General features: G+C 39.8%; 2 protein-coding genes and 1 long non-coding RNA gene across 7 annotated transcripts in view; 1 reads left to right on the top strand and 2 right to left on the bottom strand.

Moving 5' to 3' along the window:
* LOC145454453 (uncharacterized) overlaps positions 1-11,204 on the bottom strand; it is a 44,724-nt gene extending 33,520 nt beyond the window's left edge. For all 5 annotated transcript variants that reach the window (XM_080332447.1, XM_080332449.1, XM_080332450.1 and 2 more), the window contains exons 1-6: positions 11,071-11,204; positions 8,370-8,528; positions 6,670-6,785; positions 6,190-6,313; positions 4,870-5,022; positions 3,838-3,963 (exon numbers count right to left, since the gene is read on the bottom strand). In XM_080332447.1, coding sequence (XP_080188573.1) covers positions 3,838-3,963; positions 4,870-5,022; positions 6,190-6,313; positions 6,670-6,785; positions 8,370-8,528; positions 11,071-11,146 — 754 coding nt within the window. In that variant the 5' untranslated portion in view covers positions 11,147-11,204. The remainder of the gene's footprint in view (positions 1-3,837; positions 3,964-4,869; positions 5,023-6,189; positions 6,314-6,669; positions 6,786-8,369; positions 8,529-11,070) is intronic.
* Positions 1-14,721, top strand: part of LOC145454493 (uncharacterized) — a 426,394-nt gene that overhangs the window by 61,092 nt on the left and 350,581 nt on the right. The gene's annotated exons all lie outside the window — the stretch shown is intronic.
* LOC145454176 (matrilin-1-like) overlaps positions 11,646-14,721 on the bottom strand; it is an 88,960-nt gene continuing 85,884 nt past the window's right edge. The window contains exons 2-4 of the mRNA XM_080332194.1: positions 12,534-12,619; positions 11,921-12,380; positions 11,646-11,673 (exon numbers count right to left, since the gene is read on the bottom strand). Of these exons, the coding sequence (XP_080188320.1) occupies positions 11,646-11,673; positions 11,921-12,380; positions 12,534-12,597 (552 nt within the window). The 5' untranslated portion in view covers positions 12,598-12,619. The remainder of the gene's footprint in view (positions 11,674-11,920; positions 12,381-12,533; positions 12,620-14,721) is intronic.

The following is a 14,721-nucleotide window of genomic DNA, read 5'->3' as shown; positions in this document are numbered from 1 at the left end:
GAGTGACGGAAGATATTGATTTTATGAGATTATTATATCATTTCATTGCCCCAGTTGATACATTTGGTGATGTTTAAAACGTATCAAAGTATCGTGTTTATACAATGTACATTAATAAAGGTCAGAGGCTATCACTTCACTGAAATGTAGAGTTGGAATTAGCAATATGACGTCACGTGACGTCATGAGGATCACGTTCGCGTTCACACAGAACCTTTCAAAAAGGTTCGCGTTCACACGAACCTGAACCTTTCAGAGGTTCACACCATCCCTAGTATATATGTCATCGAGTGTAATACTTATGGTATTACGCAGTCTGAAATGACACTGATTGCTGAAAGGTACACGATGTCCAAGCATTGCGGTATTCCATGCTGAATTGCTTGAGGTGAACCAGGGGCTGAACCAAGACATCTTCTACTACCGCGGCCAGTGGTGTATCTCCAATTTATTAACGCCGAAAAACTGACCATTACGAATTCAACTGCAGTCAGTATATGTTCGCCCAAATTGCGTAACTCGATTGAGTGGTTTCACACGTCGTAGCATCACAACTCACAAACTTATGAAATATTTTTGAACCGATGATGTATGGAAACGCAACAACGCAATCTCCAAAATGTGACTGTAAATATTAGTATACAGCAGGTCACCGTCGCTGGTAGCCTATACGGCAGTGGTCGGGAACCTATGGCTCGCGAGCTATATATGGCTCTTTTGGGTATAAGAGATGGCTCTTTTTGGTATAAGATATGGCTCTTTGCCAAGTATGTATTTTTGTCCTGAATTGATCAATATTGCAGCGACTTGTTAGTAAATTTTCATTACGACCAGAATAATTATTCCCGTGGAAGTATAAACATGTCTTTGAGAGGTAAAGGCAATGCCGTCTTCAGGTTTAGGGTCTCGAACTCTTTTTAAAATCCCCAAATTTAAGTTACTGTGGCGCCGGCGACCAATATCACTCGGGAATTCGATGTAGCCGAGTCGAAATCTTGGATTGCGCGATAGGTTGATTGATCAAAGAGAATAGCAGACATGGCGACACCAATATGACAACGCAGTTCTCAGATACACATTTTCTCCCTAATCTACGGCGCGGAATGAACTGCCGTGGATGTAACATTCGCAATTACAAACTTGAATTACAAACAACGCCATAGCTCCACGCTCTTGATTGGCATGGTAAGTAGGTCTACTTGCGATAAAATAGGCGTGTTATATGCTACCGCCGAATACGTTGAGAATTCGATCAGTATTTAGATTTTCGGATTCAGTGCGAGAGTTACATTGGATTAATGCCAGTTATAATAAATTCTAAGCTATTTACGATGAATTGCGTTATCAATGGTGAGGCTTGTCCCGTCTATGCTTTACCACTCGTTTCACGCTTTTATTTTCGAACAATAAAATGCAAATTGTGTGAATTGGGAGAAAAATGTTCAAAATCTAGTCCTTCATGAACATCAATAGAAAATACCAATAATAATTGAAGGTTTCAAGATTTTCGTTAACAGCTTAGAGTGGGTAGGCCTATATAGATTGCTGCAGTGACCATGTTTGGCTCCACCTACGCATGTAATCAGATCATGGGTTCTCGCATCTCAAAGGATCATCAGGGCGAACCTACGTTATCGTAACTCAAGTTTCGCATGCTCAAAGTAAGGCAGCCAGCATGATTAGTTCGAGTTTTTACAGAAAAAATGTGGCGCATACGACAAACCCCATGTGTAGTGAGTTCGAATTATAGTGCTACCATAAAGTCAGAAATTTTCAATTGTAACGTAACATCTGATTGACATGTATGGCTCTTTAGGAGGTGAAATGGAAAAAAATAAGGCCGATATGGCTCTTCGGACAAGAAAGGTTCCCGACCACTGCTACACGGTATTCTTCACCGAGCGTGATTAGACAAGTCAGTGGGCAAATGATAATTTTAATTTCCAATGGTGGTAGGTCTTGCATCGAATTCCTCGGCATCCCACTTCTAAGCATGCAGTTTGATTTACTATACATTTTGACTAATAGTTGTACAATGTACATTCATATGACTCATTTCTCGACCATACTCATTTTAACATTAATGACGCTGAGAAAGGGTTGTTTCGTCGCTATTCTACAGGAATGCATTATATATGATGTTTCGTTATCTTAATAAATATAACAGGCATTAGATCAGGGGTCACCAACACGAGGCCCGCTAGGTCATGTTTTGCGGCCCGCGGCTTGATTTGGAGAAATTTTGAAAGAACGCTCAGTAAACCATGCCGAAATTGATTTCAGTTTAAACATATTGTTGTTGTTGTTCAAAGTAAGCCATTCTACGGTGCCCAATATCACTATTACTTCGGTTCTGCATGGTGATATCATTCTATGGAGGAATAATTTGCTAATATGAATGAGCATATTGCCTTGGCGTGCAATGGCCCACCACTGCCAAGACCGGGAGGCTTGATAAACGACTTCGGGCTCACCAAGAGAGCATGCTTTTCGAGGAGATAGTTTTCCAGCAAATAGGCTACCGTGTCTATAACTAACTCCAATATCGATTCTTTAACCCTAGGGGCGCCAATCTGCGGCAGTAGAAGAAAAATTATGCGGCCGTTGACACTCAATTCAATCCGGATGTGTTGGCGGCTGTCAATATTATGCAAATTGAATTTACGAATTGACCCCCTAATTAATGAGAGGTTTGAATTATTCTTGAAATTTTCTTCGCGCTACGCGCGCTTCAATGCGAGTTGATTTTAGATTTAAATACAGCAGTGTCCTTTGTAATCTGAGTCCCACAGTACAGATGCGAACAGCAGAGAAAAATGATGCGCCCCTTAAAGAAATACCAATTTTTACTCGTATTGTGCTCATCCCGAATTAATTTTTTTTCGTGTTGTCCTGAGTTTGGGCGAATCCAATATACTTTCACTATAACGACAATTCTAATGGGAGGTCAAGAAATAACTGCATGCAACATAGGGCACTTATGAGAATTGACCCACCCAAAGATGCACCACAGCATTAACTTTTCTAAGTTTTTGAAGACACCCCCTGCATAAACTCTATCGGTGAATCTGATCACATGGGCTGAGAAAGGACGAATATTTGATAGTAATATGTGAAACTATACTAATATTGAATGAAGAAATTCCCTCATGAATGTGAAAAAATTTTCGCGCTTCGCGCGGCTACAGTACATATTCCTGTCGCTCTTCGCAACATGACTATATTCTCGATCTCGGTGCCCATAGTATGCCGTTATGAGTAAATAGATTTGTCCGGAGTGTACCAGCAATGGTCATGGCGAGTTTAACGTGGATGTTTGGCCCCAGTTTGTTTATTACCACTATGTACCGGAAAGCGGCCGCGGGCTACATGAGTAATCAAAATGCGGCCGTGAACAGCAAAAAGGTTGGCCACCCCTGTTTTAGTTGCCACAGAGTGTTGTCAGGTATCGTGCACAGCTCATAGCTGAAAACATAATGAAATTGATAGGCATGATATTTTTTGTTGTATTTGTGTTTGTTCAATAAAATATTATTCATTTTGTGGTGGCTATGCCCATCGCCCATGTAATAGAGCACAGCATTGTACTTACGTAGAGTTATCATACGCGGTTGTTAAGCTGCGTTGGCTATATCTCGATATTGAAGTCATGCGGCCCGCGGCCTCTAGGAATTTTGAAAAGTGGCCCGCGACCCATTTTGAGTTGGCGACCCCTGCATTAGATGAACAAATCTAATGTGATTCAGTTCATGGGCGGGTGAAAATTCTTGAATACTCAAATCCATAGTTCGTAATTATGCGTGACACAACGATTGTGACAATTTTCATAGCGCTTACCCATTGTGGGAGCAACTGTGACCAGAATGCTCTTAAGTTGAGCTGCCGTGATGCTATTCGGTGCGGAGATAATTCCCGGGGACCCCGTGTCTTCTGCCAAACTGAAGAAGCTATACGGTCGACGTCCTGAAAATTATGGTATGATTCACGTTCACATCTATATTCCACATTCACGGCTCCGTAATTAATAGTGAAACATTATAGTTGTGAATAGGGCTGGCCACAATGATTCGAATACTCGAATCTGAATCAAGTATTCATTTTAATGATTCGAGTCGAGTAGTAAAAGACGATTCTTTCGAGTACTGAAATTATTTATTTATCAACGAGAATTATAGTTTCGAAACTAATTTTCACTGTTGAAGCCTTGAAACCTTGATTGGCCGTATCTTAGCTTACGAAACGTAAAGTACAAAGCTACGAACGTTACCGGAAATAGCACATTTCCAAAATCGTGATCATCCAACAATATTGTCACAAAGTCCAATGAATCGGTATTGTCGAAAAAATACCAAAGTATCTTTAACGTGATGGATAACAGGCATTATATTCTTCGTGGTCGCATAAAAGGTACATATTTGAACTTTGACATATTACATTCTCTTATGACATCATAATGAGTGATACTCGATTACTCGACTCGACTCGAAGCATATTACGTGATTCAGAATCGAATCACTCAGGTACTCGATTTTGCCCAGCCCTAGTTGTGAACATAATATTACGGCTACATACAATAAAGGATCGTTAAAGCCAATGAAGTATAGAGCCCATACGTTCACAATAGATCATTTGGTGTAACCTAAAATTGGATGGGAAGGGTATAATTGATATCTAACTTCAGAGTCAAAGTTCTCTAAACACAACATGATTAGTCTATATTTTATAGCACGTATGACTATCAAGTTTCAAGTTATGGAGGTGCGAGCCGACTGTTGTTCGCATACCAATAGCATTATTGTAGACATGCAAATCCCTAATGTATCGATCTAAGCAGACAGCATACGATTTAATGGTAAAAAGAACTAAAACCTGTTCCGATCATGGCACCGGGTGGTTCGTTCCGCGGCGTCGAACTGCCAACGTAGTCAGTCACGTGGTCTCTACAATAGTCCTGGCTAACGGAATCGCAGACCGACGGGCAGACTCCACAGCATCCGGTCAGGATAGGTATAAATTGACATCCTGAAAGCATGCAAATTTCACAATGTGTCTCCATATTCTATTTGTTTTTGCGCATGAATATTCGGAAATAATCATAAGGGAAATAGTACAGTATAGACCAGGGACAATTATTTTTCACAGCGGGTCAAATGAGAAGCGGGAAATATGTTGGCGCGCCGAGCTAAAAGTTTCAACTGTATTCTAGGGCGAATTAGTTTTATTTCTAAATTGATAGAAGTGAATTGTTAAAACAGGCTGCTAAGTGGATGTGTTAATATTACGCAATTGGAATGTGAGGATAAATTTACCAAAAATAATATTGATTCAGTGTCCTTGTTCCGAATAATGATATCCATGAAACATATTTAATTCGATTTTAATCACATTGATCCAGGACACTTTTTTGTCTACTAAGTCATCAAAATGTATGTATTTGTGATATCACAGAGCTGGAATTGGTCGCCACATCCCAAGCTGTGTGTAGCTTGGTAAAATAGTCTTTTTTATTTGTTATTTTGAAATTCACGTTCTCTCAGCCTCAGTCGAGAGCCTGTATTTCAACGGGTGTTTTTCCTCATAATGCCGACTCCAATTATATGCTCCTTAAACCAGGCGACCTGATCACCACAAACTAAACTAAAAGACGGGCTTGCCTCTGACTTCAATAAACAAATATTGAGTGCTCCTAATCTTAATGAAATTTCGGCCTTCAGCCTCCTCCTTTCTTTTTTTGACATGACATTTTATGGCGAGTCAACGACCGCATATTATAGGCCTATTATGTGCAATGTGCATGTGCAGTGCATTTGTGCACTGTCCAGTGTGCACTGATTGGCTTGTTTTAGAAATTCTGGCCTTGGAAACGTATGTAGCAATGGCGTAATGTAACAAAGGCCACAAACAATGAACATACCACGATATATTCGCTTTATTTTGAATCTGGATTGCGCATATGACGTACGCATGCTCTATACGTGATAACGGTACATAAATGAACACACTTCAAAGTAAACGCACATCCGGTTCAGTTTGTACAGCCTATGGTTTTAGTCCACGCATTATGTTCAAAAGTATGCTTTACGTTCTAAATTCCTAGCAACTTTTTGCGCGCCGGCCAGAATCGCCTCGCGGGCTATAAAACGCCAGGTTTTGCGATACACATATTCGAGAATCAATTAGTTAGATCACCCTTGCGTTGCAGCAGTGCCTTAACTTCGCCCTGTCGGTTAGAGTCCTTTGGCGTCGCATCAGAAAAGAAATATATCTTGCAAACATTTTCCTGGCTTTGATTCGGTATTTGGTTGACTAATTTCTGGAAGAAGAATCGACTTTGTAATTGGTATGCATTTATAACTCTGAAATGCCTAATTTACGGCATGATTTACATTATATGTTATTGCAACAATATATTCACCATTATTTTCCATATATATGACATAATTTGAGCATTACGTGTATTTTGTAGCCTATCCCAAACGTCATTCACCCCGCAATCGATTTCTCATGTGAACATATTCAGAAGCCGATAAATCAATCTGTATTTAGGATTAAATTAATCTTTATTTACGAACGGAGATAAGCAAAAACATTTTCATTGAGGTATAATTTAATTCAAGCACAGTTGCAGACAAAGCAAACGGTGTACTGCGCTTCCGTTTATTTACTCACCTCAATGCCGCCCATGGCCATTTCCGGACAATCTCCCCCGCCAGTAGGAATGTAATTTGTAAGAGCATTGATTATCATCCTGACGTCAAGAGTGGGGCCTACAACCTGCCCAATACCTATTTATGCAATGAAATGGATACGAAACACGATTAAGTGAGTATATTTACATCATATATTAACCATTCCCTTGGTCATAATAGTCACGAATATAATGTAAAACAACGGTTGCAAGACGTCACTGGTTCCCAACCCATGTGTCACGTCGAAAATCGCGTCACCTGATGATTCTTTTGAGTATTTTTCGTTTGGGAAATTTCTCTTGATGGATAAAAGAAAATGGAAATGGCAAAATTCCATCGTGAATACTAGAAGATGGCAAGAACAATATGCTGAACAAGACTGTGTGTGCATTGTTTCGAAACATATTTAAAACTATCACTCCGTACCATTTCCAATCAGGTTTTCGGGTCATCAGGTGTTCAGGTGTTCCGATGTGCAATTTTTGGGATAGCAACTTCTGGTCGATAGTTATTGAGTGATAAGTCTTTCAGAATCAGAATTAAATATGGGGCGATTTTCTTATAATTCACGAACCGATTCTTGTGCGTCCAATTAATATAAACCCTACGACGAATAAGCGCGTTTCCCGGGGCTATGCCCCACATGTCATACCTGGCCTGACTGTAACAGCATGGACAATGGACATGCGCAGTTTTATCGCCCTACTGTCGAGTATTGCAATGGCGTTGCGAGGGATAAACTTAATAATTCAGTCTTCGGATTATTTCCTGAGCCATATGACTTTTCATGAATCAATATTTCTTGCGTCGCGAGATTTCGTCGATGAGTTTGGGTCGTGTTGAAAAAGGATTGGGAGCCACTGCTAGAAGGTGTTGACTGTTGACTGTTGACAATGGATGATGATAACTGAACCATTGATTATATGATTAGTGTTACGTATTCGGCCTGACCTGCCGAATGACGAGTCGCGTACCTTCTCGGCGCAGCTAACGTTAAAGATCCTAATCGCTACGATGTTGGCTACTCCTAACCGAATCCGTCAACTTGACAGTGTTGCTGCTACCTCTGACAACCCAAGTACCATGAAGTCGTATAATTACTATAATACGCGATTTCAGGGCGTGACAGATAAAATCTGACGATTCATGGTAAACCGTAAAGCATATTGAAGCTATAGTAAAGAACAACTTCAGTGTAAAAACTCGAAGACAATAAAAGAGAGTGAATTCCAACTATGGCGTACCAAGGTAACTGGCTGCTCGTCGTAAACCTGATTATTGAGATATCAATGTAAAAGTAACCATTGATGTAGCTCTAACCAATATACAACACCAACCGACAGTAAAACAGAAGAGAATAAAATGACACGATAACGTAACGAGTTATGACAACAGTGAACTGAACTGCGCAACATATATAGGCCTACTCAATGAAAATTATGATTACTTGGTTATGAAACTCCACACTATATGTGCTGAGCCCTGACAGTATAAATGTGGGCATGTGATGATCAGTGAGCAAGCAATTAGAGTAGGCTAATTGCGTCGCGTCATTCAAAATCTGATCGCAAATCTATGACAATTTGCCTGCGTAGGAGACAAAGAGTGCTTGTTTAGTGTATCCTCAAATGTCCAATAATACATATTGTCTGTATGGACTTACAAATTGATATCACCAACCTGGATCAGAAAAAGAAACCACAAGCCATCCTCCTGTCGGCGACTCGCCGCAAGCTTTGTTTACTCCGTTAGAACAGTCCCTTATCCATTCCGTCACTGCGGAAATTTCTTCACCCATTGAGCTGGTGTCGTCGATGACAAATCCAACATATGTTTTTGCTGTAAACCATTAACCACTGTCTATTATCCAGCGTTTCCGCATCTAACAAACGATTCTTGATCGAAAGCCAAATAATTTTGGAACGTGTATAGGCCCATACTTTGTCGGCTTATGTATGTACACTTTAACTCCTGAAATATTATCAGAAGTGGCAAATTTTGTCAGCGTTTCTATTCAATTACAAACAGTAGTAGCGATTTCCAAGACCTGCCAAAACTACTTCCAGTATAGAAACAGAAAATGAAAGGTCTGAAAAGCACCAAAGTAAGTAGTTTTTGCCAATAGACTTGGTCGAAGTGTGGTATACTTTTAGTAATAAATTGTTAGTGGACTTCTTTCGAGATTGCGACATGAATCGTTACGACAACACAAAGTGACATAACAGACAACGAATAGAACAATTTTCGAAAATATATACTGTGTCTGATACGGTCATGCATGAGCGATTTTTCCCGGTTGGTATGATAATCCCACTCTCAAAAGTGATGCAAACCTATCCCCAAAACTGCTTTATTTTGCCCAAAATCCTAAGCATAAATATTAAGCGCCAAACACTGTTACGTTGATCTGAAAGTATAGTCAGAAAACATGACCACTGCAGTACACATGCCGGAGTACTGCCAGATTTATTGGCTATAGGTAAAACAGGGCCCTTGTTTAAAATATGTTTTTCATTGTTTTTTAAGCTATGACGCCCCGAATATTCAATTGTGACGTCATAGTGGATTGACATTGACCATTGAATATATAGGGTAAATATAGCTCCTTTGACGAAATATCTGTACTATTGCTGTTGAACCGACTATTTTGAGGGTTCCAACCGTCCCATATCGATATACATCGGCTATATCGGGTGGGAATTGTCCGTAGGCTCATACAACATATTTTTTGGAAAGTATTTGCACAATTATGGCATAATTTTACAACTTGAAAAAACACAATTTTGTTTTAAGACGCCGTTTGTTTTAAATGCTGCCCTAACTATAGCTGTGCGGACGCGGAAGTATGCAGCGCCGGCGGTTTCGACACTTTCGAAGCCTTCAATCTCGATACTCTGCAAGCGCCGAAATGTCCGGCTCGGAATAGTTCCGCTGCCAGTTTGTGTTTGGTCCGTAAATGAGTCTTGTTGGCTTCGACACGTCGAACAATTTTGAAAAACTTCGCCGAAGTTTACCTACTCAGGCCTCAGGCCGAAATTTTCAACCTCACATCACATTGTCCTATTTAGAACTAGCTAGTAGGATTCTTCAAAAATGACTTTTTTTCTCAAATCGCACTGGCTACATAATAAAATTGTTAGGTTAGCTAATTTAAGCCTACACACCAAATTTGGTTCAATTCCAAGCAGTAGCAGCATTGCTATAGGAGAAAAAAGTTTCTATTCATAATGTAAAAATAAATAACAAAAAAAATTGAAAATTTTCTGTTCACCCCATGAGAGTGTTAGGTTGTCTATAGATAGAAACGATGTTCACCAAATCTGGTTAAATTCCAACCGGTATAAGCGGAGTTATTGTCGTCGAAAAATTTGGATTTGAATAAAATAGTATTTACTCTAATAAGTAATTTAAGAATTGGTCACCGTATATACTATTTTATTCATAATCCAAATTTTCCGACGGCAATAACTAGGCTTCCACTGGTTGAAATTGAACCAAATGTGGGAACATCGTTTCTATAGACAACCTAACACTTTCATGGGGTGAACATAAAATTTTCAAATTTTTTGTCATTTATTTTTATATAATAAATAGAAACCTTTTTCTCCTGTAGCAATGCGGCTACTGGTTGGAATTAAACCAAATTTGGTGTGTAGGCTTAAATTAGGTAACCTGACAATTTTATCAAGTAGCCAGTGCGATTTGAGAAAAGATGTCATTTTTGAAGAGCCCTACTAGCTGGTATGCATATGACATTTCGGGTTTGTGTTCATGTCGAGATTTTTGTGAAAGTACGAGTTCACTCGGTATTATGCAGACAAGCGCCAACCTATATAACCGAACCAAAATTAGAAAGTAAGCCTACAGGCGTAGTGGCAATTTTTTCAATCAGAACGAGGGGCCCAAATAAAACATCTGGTGGCTCGGATGTTGTCTACATCCCTGACTAGTATAGGCTTAACATATTTTGGAAATCAAAAAAGAGGACACTTTTTCAGAAATTTGCAGCTTGCAAAACTGGAGTAAAATTCTGAAAAACCGGTAAATTTTTCCCACTTTGTGATCGGTTGACTAAAAAAAAAAGGTCATCACTTCTGCTCGGAGCTCAAAATAACGTTTTTTACTCCACATTGCCGGGTGGATGACTAAAAAAAAAAAAAAAAAAAAAAAAGGTCATCTTTTCGCTCAGAGCTAAAATCACCGTTTTTCACTCCGAAATACCCGCCGGAGCTTCACTTCTGTGCTAATATGCGGCATATCACCCGCAATTTGCTCTAAATCTGCCTAAATTTTCAAAAAAGAGGACAAAATCTCAAAAAAGAGGACGTATGGTAAGCCTAGACTAGTAGGAACATCAAACGCGCTATAGAAAGTTAATTACCTTGGGATGCTGGTGAACAAGATGCTGCAGCCACTGATTCCGTGATATTTGCGATGGAAGTGAATGAGTCGATCATGATGGGCTCAGTTTCATGAGAAAGATCTTTGAGTTGAACAAGATTAACTTGATCCCCTACACCAGGGCCGGCCAACCCGTGGCCCGCGGGCCATATGTGGCCCGCGAGAAGGTTTTGAGTGGCCCGCGAGGTAATTTCCGAAATTTGTAATATAATACGAAATGGATTGCACAGATTGTGAACTTGCGAGGCGAATCAAAAATTTGATTAGTCTTGCCGCAACACTTGAGATGTGATGACCAAAATATCAGTTCCGACGCATTGGCAGAACCATGAGCCAGTCACATTTTGTACACTACAATAAAGCAGAATAATTTGAGATACGTTTATCAAAAGCAAAAATTTTCTTCACATTTCGCGCAACATGTTGTCACTCGATTTCTTGCTTTAAATATTGTTACCCCTTTGTGAAAATGAAAGAACGTCTAATGTATCAGATTGAGTCTAATTATATTCGCGATTACGAGACAGAGTGTCGTTCAACATATACGACCTTGCGCTAGCAGAAAGACCGTCCACGATGAAACCTATATAGGCACAAAATGATTGATGCATGTTGGTCGAAGCTTTTGATATCGATATGTCCAGGCGACGAATAGTCCAGTCCTTGCAAACTGCGCCCAGCGATATACAGCAGGCCCGCAATACAGTCAAGTGACCATATTATTGACCTATGAACTTCGAAAAATTTTAGCGCTTGGCGCGGATAGTGGCCCGTGCAATAGTTCGTCAATCAAATGTGGCCCTTTGGCCAAAAAGGTTGGCCAGCCCTGCCCTACACCTATCGCAAGCATGACGTCAAAATCTCTCCTGGCGTTATTAATGGCGTTTGGATCGCGGTCATCGCTTGCCTGTCCGTCGGTAATTGTGATCAGGATCTTGAAGGAGCCTGGCCTAGTCTTAGGGATTACGTCACTGTTGATGAACCGCAGTGCTCTGTACGTTTGAGTCCCTCTTTCAAGTTGTTTAATGGCCTCCACGGAGACTTTCATTTCGGCAGACGACACTTGTATAACAGCTTGTTCAAGTTCAATTTGGACGGTATCGGAATACTGTACTATGACTATCCGCGGCTTCATCGCTGGTCCCAACAGGGCTGGTTGCAACTGATCCACCACTTGCAACATCCACATCTTGACTTGCTGGAAATCGTTTGGCGCGATTGAGCCGCTCCCGTCGATCAAAAACACTATGTCATGCATGCTCGGGGTGTTGGTTGTGCAAACCGAATTTCCTATATAAAGTGTAGTTCGTGTTATTATTCGTATTACACGCAATGAAGATTTCTTCAACTATATGTTATATGTGTTAATAATTTTTAAATCTTATTTGAGCAAAATTCGATTCACATTAGTTTATCAGGCACATTACAATATTCCAAACTCACCCTTAGACTCGTGCTGCAACGCAAATAGCGTAAGCATCAAAAACCATAAATATTTTACAATCATTATTATGGCTATTCGGCTTTCACTGTCAATATATAAATTGTAGTTAAAATATACTAGCATTAGATCGAGTACTAGAATAGACCATCGCAATTTTAGTAAGAATCCATGTTTTAGGCAATCAGTTGAAATATAGGTCACATATCTATATCTTATAGGATTCGATTCAACAAAACTAATATACTGATCCAATCGGGATCCGGTTTTACACTACCCTAAAAATTCCTGCGTGCGCAAAAGATTGAAACAGATCGAGCGCTTGATTATGTCCGAATCCGGTGAGTTCCAGACTATGGTTGATTTGGAATGAAATGGCTCTAGAGCCTTTGTTTTTAGAATCTGTAGTTTGATAGATGTGTAAAGCCAGGACGATTTCAAACACGTCGGCGTTCATGGCCTGCAGTCCATACCGAATTTCAATACGATAATGCCCTTTGTCGCTTCTGTTTGTGATTTCAAAAACAGTTTCAGCGGGAATGACTTGAAATTCGAACGTGGGATTTATGAAATCCTTAGAGCGCGGTGAGGACAGGTAAATCAATCATGAACGCCGCCCTGTTGTTGCCTGCAGGCATGTGAAAGGTACCGTATTGTTTGTTAGTGACATCCAGCGGTGGTCAAAGTAGTCAGAGTTGGTATTCAAGTACATATAGCGTCATAAATATCTACTTAAGTACAAGTCGAAGTAGAGATTTACAATACACGTGAAAACTACTTCAAGAGGAAGTAGAAAATTAAGGTCTGAAAAGTACCGAAGTAAGTATATTGCTTCAAAAAGTACAGACTTGGTTAAGGGATCGCATAATTTTAGCAGTTAATCGCATGGGTTTCTACTTCCGAAATTGCAAAGTGCGTCTCAGCAACTAATGCAAAATGACTCATGACACTAATACACATATTAATTTCTGTAACTTCGATTCTTCATTTTTAATCATCTCTACCTCTGCTCTGCAACCCTTGCCTATTCTTCATCCACCGCATTTCTGTAATCTGTCCTCTTCATTATTATTATTATTATTATTATTATTGATGAAAAGGTGAGTGACGCTTTTCTCTTGTGAGGCCAGGTGCGTCACGGAATAGAATGTGCGGTCGGTATACCAAAATGTGGGCCAGAACCGATTTACAAGTATGTGCCACAAGATAGAACGAACTCTGCAACATGGGATAAAATTTCGGGATGATCAGTAGATTTTCGAGTGTTGCAGCGATTTTTAGCTCGTGCGCCCTGTCGAATAAAAAGTTTCGATGAAAATCATATCGATGGCAGCGCAGCAAAAAATGCTCGACTGTTTCAGGTGCTATACAATGGTCGCATAGGTCGGTGTCGCTACATCCAATTTTATATAAATGCGCTTTCAGGTGGCAATAGCCTGAACGAAGCCGAAATATTAATCGTTCGTAGAGCCTATGTCGATGCATCGATGGAAAATGGCCATCAGTCATTGATCTATGGAAATTTCGACAGTGACCTCTTCGCCCATTTCGTTGATATTCGGCGTTCATGTATTGCATAGGAATAACAATTTGACTGTATTACTGGAATTTTAAAAATGTACTCCAATCTCGTCATTTTCCTTTGGGAGAAGGTTGCTCCCTGGATTATGTGTGTATTTACCAGTTTTAGTGTGAATAAAGAATATAATAATATAATAATTCATAGAGCGCCGAATATAACAATATATCATTACTGCACTAGGGTGCTATTCATAGAATGAAATAAAATATAAAAGTAAACGATATGTATAAAAGACAGAGTGCATAGTTGTAAGGAGGAATAAACACTGTAGTTCGAACGCTCGTGTGAATAAAACGGTCTTGATTTGGCGCTCGAAAACATGTAGTGAGTTAGAGTTTGATAGCAAATGGAAAATTGTTCCACATGGGTGCTATTTTCTGAAATGAATTCAATTACCGCGATGCAGGGGCTATGACCGGTTGATATGACAATTTCACACATAAAGTTGATGCAAATATACACCAAACTACTTTATACTCTACTAGAAAAAACGTTTATGATGTAAGCAATAAAAATTGCTTTGAAGTAAATAGGAAGGAAGGAAGTTGTGGAAAATCATACGTAAGCAGCGCAAGTCGGAAAAACCTATTTGAGTACTCTGCAAAAGT

This window comes from Botryllus schlosseri, chromosome 13 (assembly GCF_051294905.1).
Source record: "Botryllus schlosseri isolate E-star chromosome 13, Bs_hap1, whole genome shotgun sequence".
Classification (NCBI taxonomy): Eukaryota; Metazoa; Chordata; class Ascidiacea; order Stolidobranchia; family Styelidae; genus Botryllus; species Botryllus schlosseri.
The sequence above is the reverse complement of the archived record's forward strand: the minus strand, read 5'-3'. Positions and strand labels throughout refer to the sequence as shown.